General features: G+C 42.1%; 1 protein-coding gene across 3 annotated transcripts; it reads left to right on the top strand.

Moving 5' to 3' along the window:
* Nucleotides 1–1,772: 1,772 nt before the first annotated feature.
* Nucleotides 1,773–4,036, top strand: Mrpl17 (mitochondrial ribosomal protein L17). 3 transcript variants are annotated; one of them, XM_032893199.1, is made up of 4 exons: nt 1,773–2,039; nt 2,304–2,372; nt 2,622–2,673; nt 3,112–4,036. In XM_032893199.1, exons 1-4 carry the CDS (start codon nt 1,866–1,868, stop codon nt 3,189–3,191), a joined length of 375 nt encoding a protein of 124 aa, XP_032749090.1. In that variant the 5' UTR covers nt 1,773–1,865; the 3' UTR covers nt 3,192–4,036. The 3 variants fall into 3 exon arrangements, with proteins under 3 accessions (XP_032749090.1, XP_032749089.1, XP_032749087.1); XM_032893198.1 differs by having other exon boundaries at nt 1,775–2,039; nt 2,622–2,930; XM_032893196.1 differs by having other exon boundaries at nt 1,775–2,039; nt 2,622–4,036.
* Nucleotides 4,037–15,717: the final 11,681 nt, after the last annotated feature.

The following is a 15,717-nucleotide window of genomic DNA, read 5'->3' as shown; positions in this document are numbered from 1 at the left end:
AGAGGAAAGAGAAAAGACAGCCAAATGCATGAATCAGTTCCTCTCTGACCTAGAAGGACTTTATAATTTTGGCAACCAGCAGTTCACCTCACTAATAATACAAGGAAATGAAGCGGGCAGGGACAGAACACCATGAAGAATGTAAGCCAACTCGGAAACAGCTTGTCACTATTTCCAGAGTGAAACACCATCTGAAGGGTTATGTTGATTCCATCAAACTAGGGGTCCTTCTTTAGCCCTGAGCCACCTCAACTTCTTCATATTGCACATGATCATAAACTTATTTTTCTAAAATGAAACTATTTTAAAATTTACTCATTTTCCACTTGAAATGTGCTTTTATCTGCTGCTTTCCTCAATATTCTAGTCACTCAGCTATAGCGAATTCATTTTAAATAAGCCTTAATATGATCATCATTTTGTTAGATATTACAGCTAGATTATATTTTCACCCAATTCCTCCCAGAAAACTGTTTTCAATGAGCAGTAAAGATGCTGAGCAATGGAAGAGAACAGAGAGAGAGAGAGAGAGAGAGAGAGAGAGAGAGAGAGAGAGAAAGAGAAAGAGAGAGAGAGAATTTTTTTAAGTAAAAGTATTCATCTCCCAGAGGCCTAGAGAAGAATCAAATAGTTCTGCCAAAAACAAACAAACCAATTAATTAATTAATTCAATGATATGGTTCCTAGTAATATTCTGCTTTGTTCATAGACTGGTGCCTAATTCAGTCGTCATCAGAGTGGCTGATGGGAGATGTAGAGGCCCACTGACAAAACATTAAGTGGAGAAAGAGCCTAGGTTAGAGACCTCCATTAGTTCCCTCTCCTTGGAGTTCCAGAAACCCCGCAGAAGATGGGGAGGAAGAATTGTGGGAGCCACAGGGGATCAAACACCGGAGAGCATAGCCTGTGGAATCAGCTAAGCAGGGCTCATGGGGCCTCACAGAGACTGAAGGGGCAATCGTGGAACCTTCAAGGTTCTGCACTAGGGTCTTTGCAAATATGTTATAGTTTGTTGGTTTGATGTTTTAGAAGGGATTCCTGACAGTGAGAGATGGGGTGTCTCTGACTCTTTCCGGACCCTTTCCTCCTAGTGAGTTTCCTTGATCACAATTGAAGTGAAGGTTTGTGCCTGCTCTTATTCTATCTTTTTGTGCTTTGTTTGGTTGATGTCCCTGGGAAGCTTGCTCTTTCCTAGGGGAAGTAGGGGAAGAAAGGGGAGGAGGAGCTGGGAGGAGAAGCTATGGTCAGGGTGTATTGCATATTAGAAGAATACATTTTTCAAAAATGTCAAGTATTTGTCCATTACTTTAGCTTTTAGTGCTCACTTTTTATTTATGTCAATAAAAGAATGTAATACCTGAAGCTTTCCTGGACATAATCGATCTCAGTAGCACTAATGAAAACTAGGTTTAAACTAGCGTCGTCAGGAAGCCAGGAAGACTACAACTCCTCAGGCTAGAGGCCACATTCCACCATGGCCCCACCCCTCAGGCGCAGTTCGCCTCAGATACTCACTTTCCCAGCATGCTCCGCCTGGCAGGCGCCTCCGCCGAGAACGCCCCAGGTCGTTGAGGCAGTGCAAGAGAAACCCGGCAGGGGGCGCCGAGATCCCTAGCTCGCTACTTAGCACCCGCAGACCTTGAGGCCCGCCCAGCTCGCCGCTCCAGAAACGTCAACACGTCGGGCCACCCACCCTCAGACTGCCAGCTAGGCAGGCTCTGATGCGCATGCGCAAGCACGCCTGCCACGCGCTGAGCTACTGCGCATGCGTCCTCTGGAAAGTGATTCCGCCCTGCACCCCCGCAACACGCACCGTGCTTAGTTTCCTTTTCCGGGCCCCGGAGAGGTGGGGCCAAGGTGGGAGCATGAGGTTGTCGTTAGCTGTCGCTATCTCCCACGGCCGCGTCTACCGCCGCCTGGGCCTCGGTCCCGAGTCCCGGATCCACCTTCTACGGAACTTGCTCACAGGCCTAGTTCGCCACGAACGCATCGAGGCGACATGGGCACGCGTGGACGAGATGAGGGGCTACGCGGAGAAGGTGAGAGCCAAGTCATTCATGGCTGGGCCCAGCCTCAGACCACTGCGCTTGTCCTGTGTCGGGAGTAGGTAGCGAATTCCCTGTGGCACTCAGCTGAGCACGGCACTCCCGCGCTTTAAATGGAAGGCTGGTTGGGGCTGCGGAGGAAGGAGCGCCCTGAATTAGCTTAGCTGGTGGGATGACTGGATGAAGGTGAGACATTAGAAGAGTAAGGTGGGCGCCTTACTCTTGCTCGTGTTGTATCCGTGTGTTTTGTCCTCACAGCTCATCGACTATGGAAAGCTGGGAGACACCAACGAACGAGCCATGCGTATGGCTGACTTCTGGCTCACTGTGAGTGCTTCCTGCCTTCTAGTGGGGAAGGAATCCTTAGAAAACCGGGTACTTGGCAGATTTAAGCCAGGGCATTCGCTTATGTACCAGAGTTACGAACTACCTTAGACACGTGTTTCTCTTATTTGAACTGGAAGTGATGCACATCTGTATAACTTCCTATAAGTGGTTCTATGTAGCTTGGTAACTGATTGGGTGGTGGGGAAAGCCGTTGTGACTATTTTCTTCTGATTAACTCTCCCCATCTAGGAGAAGGACTTGATCCCAAAGCTGTTTAAAGTGCTAGCGCCTCGGTTCCAAGGTCAGAATGGCAACTACACAAGAATGCTACGGATCCCGAATCGAAAGGAACAAGATCGGGCCAAGATGGCAGTGATAGAATATAAGGGGAACTGCCTCCCTCCCCTGCCTCTGCCTCACAGAGATAGCAACCTTACTCTCCTAAACCAGCTACTCCTGGGACTGCAGCAGGACCTGCACCATAACCAGAAAGCAAGCCTCCACAGCTCCCATACAGTTCAAACACCAAAGACTTGACTGGAGCTGGAGAGTGCATAGGTGTGGTACCTGTGTTGATAGGTCTTGGAGCTCTTGTAGTGTGTGAGACCTTGAAGTAGCATTGTGGAGCCCCCTCATAATGAGGCCCAGACCTCCCTGCTGACTAGACTTGATCCTCTTTGCACAGTAGATAAAATCCTTGATATGAATATAAGACACTGACTTTCTTTTCCTTCCCTAGGATTTCTGGAACGTAAGGGGCATGCAGATGCTCAGCCTCCTAAGACAGTAAATCCACTGCTTTACCTTTCTGAATCTTAGGTCCAGTTTTGCTTTGCTTTTTGGTGGGGAGAGGGTCTTGCTGTGTAATCCAGGTTGCGTCTACCATGCAGCAGTCCTCCTGTCCCTTTTGCCCAAGTGCTGGGCTTGAAGGTGTTCACCACCACACAGTGCCAGTTTGCTTATGTTTTGTTTTTATTTTTCTGAGACAGAACTCTCTTTGTAGACCATGCTGGACTTGAACTAAGAGATCCGCATGCATTTGCCTCCTGAGTACTGGGATTAAAGGCATGGGACACCACTTCCTGGCTCAGTTTGCTTATTTTAACACTTACTTAGATGGGCCCTGTATTGATTGATTCCAAATTATCTTCCTATGGTGCTTGTGGTCCAGCCTAGAGACTCACCATAGGGATTTCTTTTTTGTTTGTTTTTTATAAGTTACACATGAGAATCTATTTACCAATCCTCATGGGTTTCATCTTGGCATTTTCATATATGTCTGTCTACCAGTGTCTTTTGATCATGTTCACCACCACACACACGCACCCCATTGTCCTGTCTATTTCATTTAGCCCCCCTTCCACTTCATGTCTTTTTGTGAGTGTGATTGTATCCTGGTGAGTTTCATTAGTCCTACTTACAGGAGCGTGTGTGTCTTATCAATGGCTATACCCTCCCTTAGCAACCGTTAACTATCAATCCACAAGGGAGGGTGTGGCCACCTGCACTTCTAACCCCCTGACAAGATTTTGACAGGCTACTGTGAGAGCAAGCATTCAGTCCCAAGAGATTGCTTCCTGATAACTAGCTATGTGAACCTCTGTACAGGAATCTTCAAATAACGAAGTACTCCTAAAAATGAGAATTGTTTCTAGGCAAGGTCACATGTTGCATTTGTGTTTCACTCGAGGTCTGAATGGGTTTTGAATGTGGACTCAAATAGATGTATCACCACCCTGATCATAGATCAGGCTTTGGCATCTGCCAGGATGTTGGTGTTCCGGATAAGTTCCTTCCTCTCAGTGGAGGGTGTGAAGAGGAAGGTTGATAGAGAGTGATGCTTTAGAAAGTTAAGCCTGCTGGGAATTTCCTGAAAGCTTTTGTTGTCAAAAGTGGACCTCTGTGGGAACCCAGAAAGAGGAAATCCGGTTTCAGAATGGCTGGGGCATGTGCGAAGCAAGGAGCTTGTTTATATTCTCTCAGTATTATAGATATGACCCATCCTGCCTGCCGTGCTGTATGTTCAGAGACTTGACCAGGGAGCTGTGAGAAGAAGTTCTCCTAAACAATTGATGCAGGGCCTGAAGAAGGTAGGAGGTCACTGTGGAAGCAGAAAGACATTAGCTTCAGTGATAACAACCATTCTGAGACTGTCTACACTACATCTGCCTACACTAAATTACCTAGTCCCCGCAGAGCTATCCCTCTTCTTTCTGCATAAAACTTGACATGTTTCTTTGTAAATTTTTATCCCTTTTCCTATCTTTTGAGCATTTACCAGTTAGATGCCTGAGTCATGACTTGTTCTAGGAAAAGCCCTCCCCTTAAGACAAACCTTGGAAGACTTTGCTTTGAACCCCCACCATTTGGAGCTTAAATATTTCCCTAAATGTTGTACATTTCTTTATTGGGGAGGGAGGAGGATGCATGTGTCACAGTGCAGATAGAGGCCTGAGGACAGCTTTCCCAAGTTATTCGTCCAACCTGTGGTTCTTCGGTACCAAAGTCAGGTCATCAGACTTGGTGGCAAGTGCCTTTATTCTGCTGAGCTGTACCTACCCCTTCTATATGTGTTAGCTAAGCATCTTCTAATCTCCAGCATCACCTTATACATGAAGGATATAGCATTCTTCAAGAATGTTTGCAGTACATCTGGCCCTGGCCAAAAGTGAAGCATCTGCAGTCAGGGAGCTCATAGTTGTACATCTCTAATAATGTGGCCCAAAAAAGTTGACAAATCCTAGGACATCTACTGAAGGCTTTGTTAATCTGCCTGTGTTTGTAAAAAGCTGCCTTTGAGTAGACATTGCCTAAATACCAAGCCAAAGAGAGCCCCCTCATCACTTTAAAAGAATGGTTCTCCACATGGAGTTCCAGGGTTTGTTTTTTTTTTTTTGAGACATGGAGTCTCTGTGTAGCCTAGGCTGAAATGGAACTCACTCTGTGGACCAGGCTTTCCTTGAACTCCAATCTACCCACCTCTGCCTCCCTTAGGCTGGGATCAAAGGTATGTACTACCACTACTCAGCTTTTGGTTTTGGGGGTTAGGGGAGTGGAGTTTCATTGCCTTACAATAAGGTTGATAAACTAATGCCCCTCACCTACCCAAAAAACTTAACATATTTACTTAAAACTTTAGCACTACGAACCTAATACCTACCTGTCATTTTTAAGCCCAGTAACTGTCTTTCAGTATCTTAAGTGGAGTCATGTCCTACTTTATCTCTATTAGCAAATATGCAATTTTCCCTAGTGGGACACCCCAGGCACAAGGCCATAGTGATAGAAATGTGATCATCTTAATTGCCTGATAGAGTTCCAGTTCTCTATGGGACAAAATCCAGATATCTTACACTGCCTACTGACCAGACATCTACTTTATGCTCCTCCTACATGGTGCCTCTTAAGTTCATGCTATAGAAATATAGAACACACCTTATTTGGATGGTTTTTCTGGCATAATTCCCTTAAGCTTTGTTCACATAGTCCCTGTCATCTGGAGGCTCCACTTTCACCTACATAATCTATACACAGACTTTCAGGTGGCTTTTCTGACCATCCCCATTCCTAAGTGCATTACTTTGTCAAAGATAAGCCTGCTGTGTTTCTGTAGTACACTGAAATACAACATTGCTTTCTAGTTCCCTATGGTGTAGGGCATTAGGCTGAAGACAGAATGGCAGATTAAAAACTAACCAGTTAAAGTGCTTCCTAACTGCAATCCTAGCTACAAGTGTGTGAGAGATTATTGCCATTTGAGGCTGGCAGTTCTTTTTATTGCTACCAAAAGCAGTCTAAAACATCAAGCTTTGTACCACTAAAACTAGTGTTTCCCCCCTCCCCAAAAAAATGTTTTCCTAGGACCCAGAAAAGCATTTTGCATCAGAACACATAATGATCAATATGTATATAAATAATTGCATATTCTCACAAGACAGCTTCCTTTACGTTTGCATTACCTTTAACAGTGCTGCTGCTTCCAGAGCTGGGAGAATGACTCAATAAAGTGCCCACCTCTAGAGCATGAGGTCCTGAGTTCACATCACGAACCACACAAAAAGCCAGATGATTTGTTTATTCGGTAAAGATGCTTACTAGCAAGCCTGATACCTCAATTTGATTCCTAGAACCCACACAGTAAAAAATAAAATGACCCCTGACTACACATGCTGTGGCACACATACTAGTAATAGAAATTTAAACAAAAAAGCAAAAAGAAAGCCAGGTGTGACGATGTATCCTGTAATTCCAGTGCTGGGCATTCAGGGTAGAACATGCAGATCATAGAAGCTTATTGGTCAGCCAACTTAGGCAAACATAAATTCTAGGTTCAGGAAGAAATCCTGTCTCTAAAAGCCCTGAGGTTGACCTCTAGCCTCCACATGCATGTGCACTCACCCACAGGAACATACCTACATACACAATGCTGATCCCAATTCACTAAATTGGTTTTACAACCTATTAATGAGTTACAACCTGCTTTTGCTGGTTTTGGTCAGCCTTTCAAGTGCCTAAGCATTGCCTTTGCTGGATAAAATCCAGATATTACATTGACAACCTGGTCCAGCTACATCTCAACCCTGCCATATTCAACTCTGGCTGAAATTTATAAAACAACTGTGTGGAAATGCCAAACTACACTGTTCAGTATCCAAGTCAAAAGTTCCTCTTCAGGGACTTAAATGCTGATAGTGATTGTCAAGAATATAAACATATGTCTTAATTTCCCACACATTTCATATTCCAACATCCTGGAATATTTCTAACCAAGCCACAGACAGAAAATACCTGTGTATATTTCTATACTGGCAAAAAAACAAATGATGCATCTTTTATGATTATAGTCACTGGATTCTTCAAATAAAGCTCAATGTATTACAGTGGCCCAAACTCTTCATTTGGTCTTTTAACCACATAGACAACCACCCATACTGTATATTAGATCTGAAATTTGTTCATCCTAAAATCAAAGTTTGAACCCAGGACTGGGCTCTCTGGTTATGTGTGCTCAGCATTCATCAAATCCTTTGTTCAGTCAACAGCGGGGAGGGAGGGAGGACCAGCAAGAAAAAAGTTGCCACTTCCTCAAGCTCTTAAGGCCAAAGTCGCCCATTTCCTTGAGCCCTTAGGCACTGACAGCCACAGCTCTGTCTCTGAATCTGACTTGGTTTTGTTGCTTTGGGTTTGTTTTTTGTTTTTTTTTTTTAATTTAAAAAAAAAAATACACCCTAAAATCTCTGGGCAATACTCTTAAATACAGTTTAAAATCAGCAGGAGTTAGTGTGGACTGTGTGGAACAGGAGGCAAAACCAAATGTAGGCCTCCTTGGCTGCTCTAAAACTGACCTGGCCTGGAGCAGGTAAGGGAGAATCCTTCATCAATAGCAACTCCTACTTGAGATCACTGTCTTAGGGTTTTATTGCTGTGAACAGACACCGTGACCAATGCAAGTTTTATAAAGGACAACATTTAATTGGGGCTGGCTTACAGGTTCAGAGGTTCAGTCCATTATCATGGTGGGGAGCATGACAGCACCCAGGCAGGCATGGTGCAGGAGGAGCTGAGTTTTACATCTTAAGCCAAAGGAAGCCAGGAACAGACTGAGCATCCTAAGGCAGCTAGGAGGAGGGTCTGCAAGCCCACCCCAACAGTGACACACTTCCTCCAGCAAGGCCACACCTTCTAATAATGCCTCTCCCTCGGCCAAGCATATGCAAACCATCACAGTCATTAACCCTTGAAAATGCCTTTGGAAGGACTTCATCAGAATTCAATAAAAGGTTGGCATTAGTCTGAGACCGCTCTTCCTAGGGTTGGTTCTGGAGTTGAACACTTGTGATACTCTCCCAGGGAAATTTGTCAGGAGTCCTGGTGATTCTCCCTAATTCTACCATCTTAACCAAAATGAACATTCTCAAAGCATTTTATGTCCTGTGACCACAACCTAGATTCTTACATCTGCATCCATCTGTGAGAACGAAGTTTTGGCTGAAATGTGTCCTATTATCTGTTATCACAGAGTTTGATGCATTTCATAAATCTTTTATTTGTGACAACAATTCTGTCCCTGGCAAATTCTAGCTCTTCAGAGCTATCTTCTTGGCTAGCCTTCAACCTACCTTGTCCTATAAGACATAAGCACTATGATAGTTGCTAACAGCACAAGACCACAGTCTGTTTATGGCCCTACCCAACCTTAAAGTACCTACTCAACATAATTGGGTGTGTTCAAAACTATACAAGGGATGGTCAGTGTCTCCCATGCTTTGTAGGAAGGTTGAATTCTAAGTTGGGAAATGCCAGATGACCCACATGCTGGCCTAATCATGTTTATATGCACTGACAACCACTTACTATATTTGACTTTCCTAATTCTATTAAGCCCCACTAACCCTTCCATGTTTGTTCTTTTCATTTAGAACAGTGTTAACTCTGAAAAATGAAGCTCCATTCACACTAGACTTCCCTATTGTGATAATTGTCACTGAATAAAATCTATCCTTACTACTTAAAAAAAAACAGCGAGTGTTACACACTTTGCTGATGCACCAGTTCCTTCAGTGAGAGTAGAGGCAGAAGTTTCCACATTATTTTACACTGCTCCCCCGACCCCCGTTTTAGAAGTAGTAGCTGAAAGTAGGCCATGAAGGTAAGGGGACTAACTACCATATGGTCACTGTTTTGTTCTTTTAACTTTATTGTGAGAGAGAAAGAGAAAGATGTGTATTCATGTGCCATGGCATATGTATGAGGGTCAGAGGACAAGTTTGTGGAATTGATTCTTTCCTTCCATCTTTATGAGGGTTTGTAGGATCAAACTCAAGTTGTCAGACTGATGATTGGTGGTGGCACTGCTGTTGAGACAAGTTCTCTCTGTGTAGGCCAGGCTGACTGCCACTGTGTTGAGATATGTGTGCATCACCACTCCCGGCTAGACTGTTGATGTTTAACACTTCTTCATATACTTTTTGGCTATCTTCTCGTCCTTGAAATGTCTTTTGCCCATATTTTAGTGAAGCTATTTTTGCTGAGTTATGTGAAGTCCTTATATATTTTAAATTTCAGTCTCTTATCAGATACATGGATGGCAACTATTCTATTCCCCAGCAGATTACCTTTTCCTGTTCTGATTGTTGTGATGTTTAGCAACCTTTTGGTTCAATGTCATCCAGTTGACTTACTTTTCCTATTCTTTACTGTTTTATACAAAATATATTACCAAGGTTAGTGTGGGGAAGCTTCTCCCTGTGTTCTCTTCTAGCTATTTACTGGTCTTCCCTGCACTAGGGACCTCAATCTTTGGCAACTTTTATTTGTCTCTAATATATTTTGTGCTAACTGTATAAGGTTCAGAATTTAGCATGGGCATAGAGCATGAGATCTGGTTCAATTCCTAGAACCAGAAGGGGACAGGGAAAGGGACAACAAAATCAAGATAGCTAATTTTGAGTCTAGTATAAAACAAGGATTCTGATTTTTTTTCCCCACTTTGGCTTGAGGATATATGGTTTCTCAACATCTTTTGGAGTGATTTCCCCCAGTGTACACTCATTCCTGGCTCATTTTGACTGTACATACATGTGTTTATTCCTGTGCCATTGGCCTGTGTGTCTTAGGCCAACACAGCCATGTTTGGTTACCATAGCTTTGAAATATAGACTGCAATCGGGGAAGAGTTTGTGGTTATAAACTTTGTTTTTTTTTATTATTTTTTTTAAGGTCATTGGTATTTTGTTAGGGATTGCATGGACTCTATAGATTACTTGAAGTTATGTGAATATTTTAATAATTTTCATTCTTCCAATCATGAGCACAAGGCAGTGTTCCTACCTGTGTTTTTTTCAATGTCTTTTTATCAGTGCTAATAGTTTTGGGTACAGATATTTTTTTTTTTTTGGCTTTTTGGTTTTTTGAGTTCTCTGTAGCCTTGGCTGTCTTGTCCTGGAGCATGCTCTGTTAACCAGTCTGGCCATAAACTCACGGTCCACCTGCTTCTGTTTCTATATACTAGAACTAAAAGCATGTGCCACCACTTCCCAGTGAGTACAAATCTTTTACATCCTTAATTATATTTATTCCTATGTCTTTTAGGCTAGGGATTGAACCGAGGCTCTAGCACATACTAGGCAATCCCTCTAGAACTGAACTACATCTCCAGCCCTCGTCTACAAATGGAACCATTTCCTTTCTTGCCCGGTGGCGCAATTTCATACTGTACATCTTTTATTATAGTGACTGAATAATTCTGTTGTTTAGAACCCTTCACTAAATAGTGAGTTCTTCGAGAAAACACGTCTAATTCATTTCTCCCACTACCCAGTACAGAGCATAAGACAAAATTGGCATCAACTATCTATTGAATGAATCAATGTGTTTTACAGACTTCTTCAGCCTGGATGTAACATTTTTTGCTTATGAACTCCTCCCTTCCCCTATTTCCTCCTACTTCATCTGAAAAAAGAGCTTCCTGCAAAGCTGATTCCCCATTGTTCACTCTGGATAATGTCTGTACCCTGCAGGCTCCCTTCTGCATGCTCTTAAATGCATGGGCACAGTGCAGATGTCCTTTGACTCTTCAGCGTAAACTCAGTAGTTAAGTCTGGGATGCTTTCATCTTAGAAGTGGTCTGTGTGCTTACATTTTAAGGAAAGGAGTTTAAACTTCCCTGAGATATTGCATTCTTCTCCACAGTGTATCTGTTTAATATAAAAATAGTATTTTAGTTCTTACGAGTTATGTGTTATATATCATACACACACATAAACCCTCTATGAAAACTGATGTTTTAAGGAGATAAGTTTTGTTTATTCTGTAGCTCCACATATGTTCTTGTTAATCCACTGTTCAACCAGTATGAGAACCCAGCCTTAAAGGAGTTTTATCCATTTCATTTCAAGATGAAAATACAAAGCTACTTCGTTGTGATGGTACTGAAAGCTTAATGACATCGTCCTGGCTTAATTTCTAACAATTTTCCCTTACAATGGTTTCCAAAACTTTTTTACAATTTTCTTCTCCTTCTAGCCCATAAAGAATAAAAGAAAGGAAAGAGAGTTCAGTTTGGTACGTGCTGAGTTTGAGATGCCTGGGACCATCTGGAGCTTGAGAATGAGGTCTTTGCTGGGAGAACAGATTTGGGAGTTGTCAGCAATTAAAGCTAAGGAAATGGATGGAGTGACTCAGAGTACACATGCAGAAGGAAAAGAGGCTGAGGTCAGACACTGGGAGCACAGACAGGATACAGAGCCTATGGAGGAGACAGAGAAATTAAGACACAAAAAGGAACCCTAAGGATTCCTCACAGTGCCTAACACACATCTGCTTACACAGAAGACACTCAAAAATTATCAAATACGTTTCTCAAACATAATCTTTCAAAATGCTGCCATGATAGAGTAAACACAGATAAATATTCAGATGTCTTCTCACTGAGAGGATGCATCATAAATAAGGACGACATAGCCGCAGTTATATCAAAGTAGTTGCACATGAGACACACTGAAGGATCAAGAAAGAGGTTAAGGTAGATGAAAAAGAACTAATACAAGTGAGTAGGTATTCATTAAGAATGAGGGAGAGAGGAGGCTGGAGAGACGATGGCTCAGGGGTTAAGAGCACTCACTGCTCTTCCAGAGGTCCTGAGTTCAATTCCCAGCAACCACATGGTGGCTCACAACCATCTGTAATGGGATCCGATGCCTCCTTTCAGTGTGTCTGAAAACAGCCACAGTGTACTCGCATACATAAAATAAATATCTTTTTTAAAGAATAGGGGAGAGGTAGGCATGGTGGCACACACCTTTAATCCCACCACTCAGGGAGGCAGGGAGGGTACCTACAGTGAAACTGTCAAGAACAACAACAAACCAGAATGGGGGACAGAAATCAAAATCCCAGGCAACAAGATCTGCAGGTATAAAGGCACTGAATTATGAAACAGCATAGAGTGGTTTGGAAATTCCAAATAAGTAATTTGGTACAGCTGGGATTTCATACTTCAGGAAAAAGTGCAGGAAATGAAGCAGGAAAGCCAGGCAAGATCTGGTTACAAAGGATCCTGTAGGACGTGATAAAGTGCTTGGATAGTATCCTGAAAACTAGAGGAAGCCACTAAAGGATTTTTAAGTGGAGAGAAAAGGGATCAGACTTAGATATCAGAAAGATTATTCTTGCATCAGACTGGAAGATGGGTTAAAAGGGCGAGACAAGAAGCAAAAATATCAAATATACTAATTGAGGAATCTGAAAGAAGTTGTTGGAACTAGGCTAGGCCGAAGGCAGGAGGGAAATGGAGAAGATGAAGGATCAGACAACTAAAGAAAAGGCAGACACTGTGAGGGATGGCATGAGGTAGAGGAAACGCTTAGCTACTTTGTTTTTTTCTGGTTGGGTTATTTTTATGCTTTTTATTGAAAATATTTTTTACACAATATATTCTAGTCATCATTTCCCCTCCCCTACTTTTTCCAAGGTCCTCCTCATCCAGTCAAGCATAACACCCGGTTTCTGCTTAGGCAGCTGACTAGAAGTTTCAATCCACAAACGAGGACGAGTAGAGTAAACGCATATTGGAGATCATCGTGGTAAACTCTATTGTAGGCACATTCCTGTTGAGGGAAGCACTCGCCGTGATTCCCTGGAGTTCGGGGGTATACGTGAACTAGCAACCTAAAGAACTGTGTGCATGAGATGGAGTAAGTGGGATTTAGCTAAATGAGAGTCTGCATACTGAAAATAAGGAAAGGAAAAAGGTGATCTAGGATAGAGCTGAGCTAACAATGCTATATAGAAGGAAAGAAGAGCGCTGTTAAGATGCTCAAAAGAAGGCTTTGTGTTGGGGTGTCAGTAACTGGAAGAGAGTATGGAAGTATTAGCTGTGTGTGCCATCCAATACAACATGAGTTTTGGGTGCAGACACCAGTTCATTTTTATATTCTTAGAACAAAAATTGGCCAAGATTTAGAATACTGGTTTAATGAATGCCTTTGGCAATTGAACTTAGAAGTTTGGACATTCCTTGTTAAATAATGGAGACTCCCATTTGATAATTGGTAATTATCAACTTTTTAAAATTTGCTTTTGAAACCAAGTTCCTATGTGCTAAAACTGGCACAAAACAGTTTGATAGTTTTTAGGTTCTGTTTTGAGCCTTTCAAATAGTTTCAGTTCACCTTAATTTAGTTTTAAGTCTCTTTATTAGATGCGCTATATGGATTTAAGTCAAACTCTGCTGCCGTTCTGTATATGTTACATAGTTCAGACACTTGGGACTTCATCACTCAGATGAAATAAATAGAAATACCTTATAAATATACCTGTGAATTAAAAATAGCTAAAATCAGCCAACTTGTTGTATGAGGCAAATATTGCTGACACTAAAACCTCACAAAGGTATCTCAAGATAACAAGAAAAAATCTTAGGAATATGAACAAGACTTCATTAAAATGCTAGCAAATTCTACAGCTATAGAAAGAAGTATACACTTTATCAGATGGAACTTTTGCTAGGAATGCAAGATAGATTTGCTATCTTAATTAATATATTTTTATACCATATCAAAAGAATAAAGAAAGACCATACCATACAGACAAGAAGAGGCAGAGGCAGGCAGATCTCTGTGAGTTTGAGGTCCACCTAGTCTACATAGCTGAGTTCCAGGACAGCCAGGGAGACACAGAGAAAAAATGTCTCAAGTGAAGCAATTAAGAGTCATGTCTGTCTATAGCACACCCTGCTCAAGGCTCAGGAACCATCAGGGAAGAGGACCGGAAAAGACTGTTAGGAGTCAGGGGTCAGGGGGGACTAGAGCAGAACAGTGTTTTCTGGATAATGCAGGACACCAGCACTCATGAACTCACAGAATCTGTGCTGTCTGCACAGATCTAGCCAGTTGATATCCCAGCATTGAGGGAAGGGGTCCATGGGACCTCACTCATCTCTGGGGAGCTATGGTCAGTTAATGGTTCCTGGAGAAAGGAAAGTCAGCCTTCTTAAGGTGTGGCCACTGGGAGGTCAACCATTCATCAGTGTAAGATTCATCAGTGTAAGCCCCACACACACAGGAGTCTATGGACACTAAAAACTGGAGGGAGGGAGGGAGAGAGAGACAGAGACAGAGACAGAGACAGAGAGACAGACTCTAGAAGGAGAGGGAGGAGGGAGGATGCACTGTGGGTAATTATCAAATAATTAATGAAAATATTTATTAAAAAGTATGTTTTAAATAATAGCTACCCCTAATGTCATACCTAATGTCAAAAGACAGGACACTATCCGCTAAAATCTATGACAAAGTAAGAATGGTCACCATTGCACTTCTATTTAATTTTGTACTAGACTAGAGGCTCTATTAGGGCAGTTAGGCAAGAAAAATAAATGAAAAAGATCTAAAATAATGATGAATTTAAGTCTGCAGACTTAGCCCAGAGCTTAGAGCACTGGCTGTACCTGCAGAAGACCAGCACCCATAGAGAAGTCACAGTGACTCCGGTCCCAGAGGAACCAACACCCTCTTCTGATCTTGCGGGCACCACGCGTGCATGTGGTACATGTTCATACACACAGGCAAAACACTCATACACATTAATACTAAAGAGGTGATGAAGAGATAAATTACCTCTAGATACATATAGCATGATCATGTGTATTTTAAAAATCCAAGAAGTTCATACATGTGTACACACACACACACACACACACACACACACACACACACACAATCGAGATTATAGAATATTGTATAGGTATTTAAACTTAACTCTACATAAAAATATCTCATTTCTATACAGAAGTAATCCAAAAAAGGAAATGAAACAATTTTACTTGCAATAGCACTGATGAACAAACTAATAAAGAAATTTAACAAAAAATGACAAAACTTACACATGGAAAACTACAAAGCATTTTTGAGAGACTAAATAAATGGAAAGCCATCACATGCTGTGGATTAACAGACTTAGCATGATTAAGACGTCAGTAGCCCTCGAACTGGCTTACAGCTTTCAGAGTCTTCCTATCAAAATCACAGATGCATGCTTGAGCACACAAAATGCAATTCAGATGGAAAGTCAAGGGACTTGGAATAAAATACTCCTTAAAAAGAAGAATGAAGTTGGGAAACTCATTTAAAAACTTCCTAGGAGCAATAAAGACTAGCATAAAGAAACATGCATACTGATGGAAAAGAGAAACAAATCTTAAAGTTACTATCAATTGTGGAAGGTGAACAAAGCCTTCCTGTGTGTCTTTGGGAGACGGTCACCCAAACCATCACAGACCCTTACCTAACATCACAAATACACATTAACTCAAGTAGATCGATGATCTAAATGTAGGAGTTGAAGT

This window comes from Rattus rattus, chromosome 2, assembly GCF_011064425.1.
Source record: "Rattus rattus isolate New Zealand chromosome 2, Rrattus_CSIRO_v1, whole genome shotgun sequence".
In the NCBI taxonomy this organism is placed as follows: Eukaryota; Metazoa; Chordata; class Mammalia; order Rodentia; family Muridae; genus Rattus; species Rattus rattus.
Note: the sequence above shows the minus strand (reverse complement) of the source record. Positions and strands in the feature narration are given on the sequence as shown.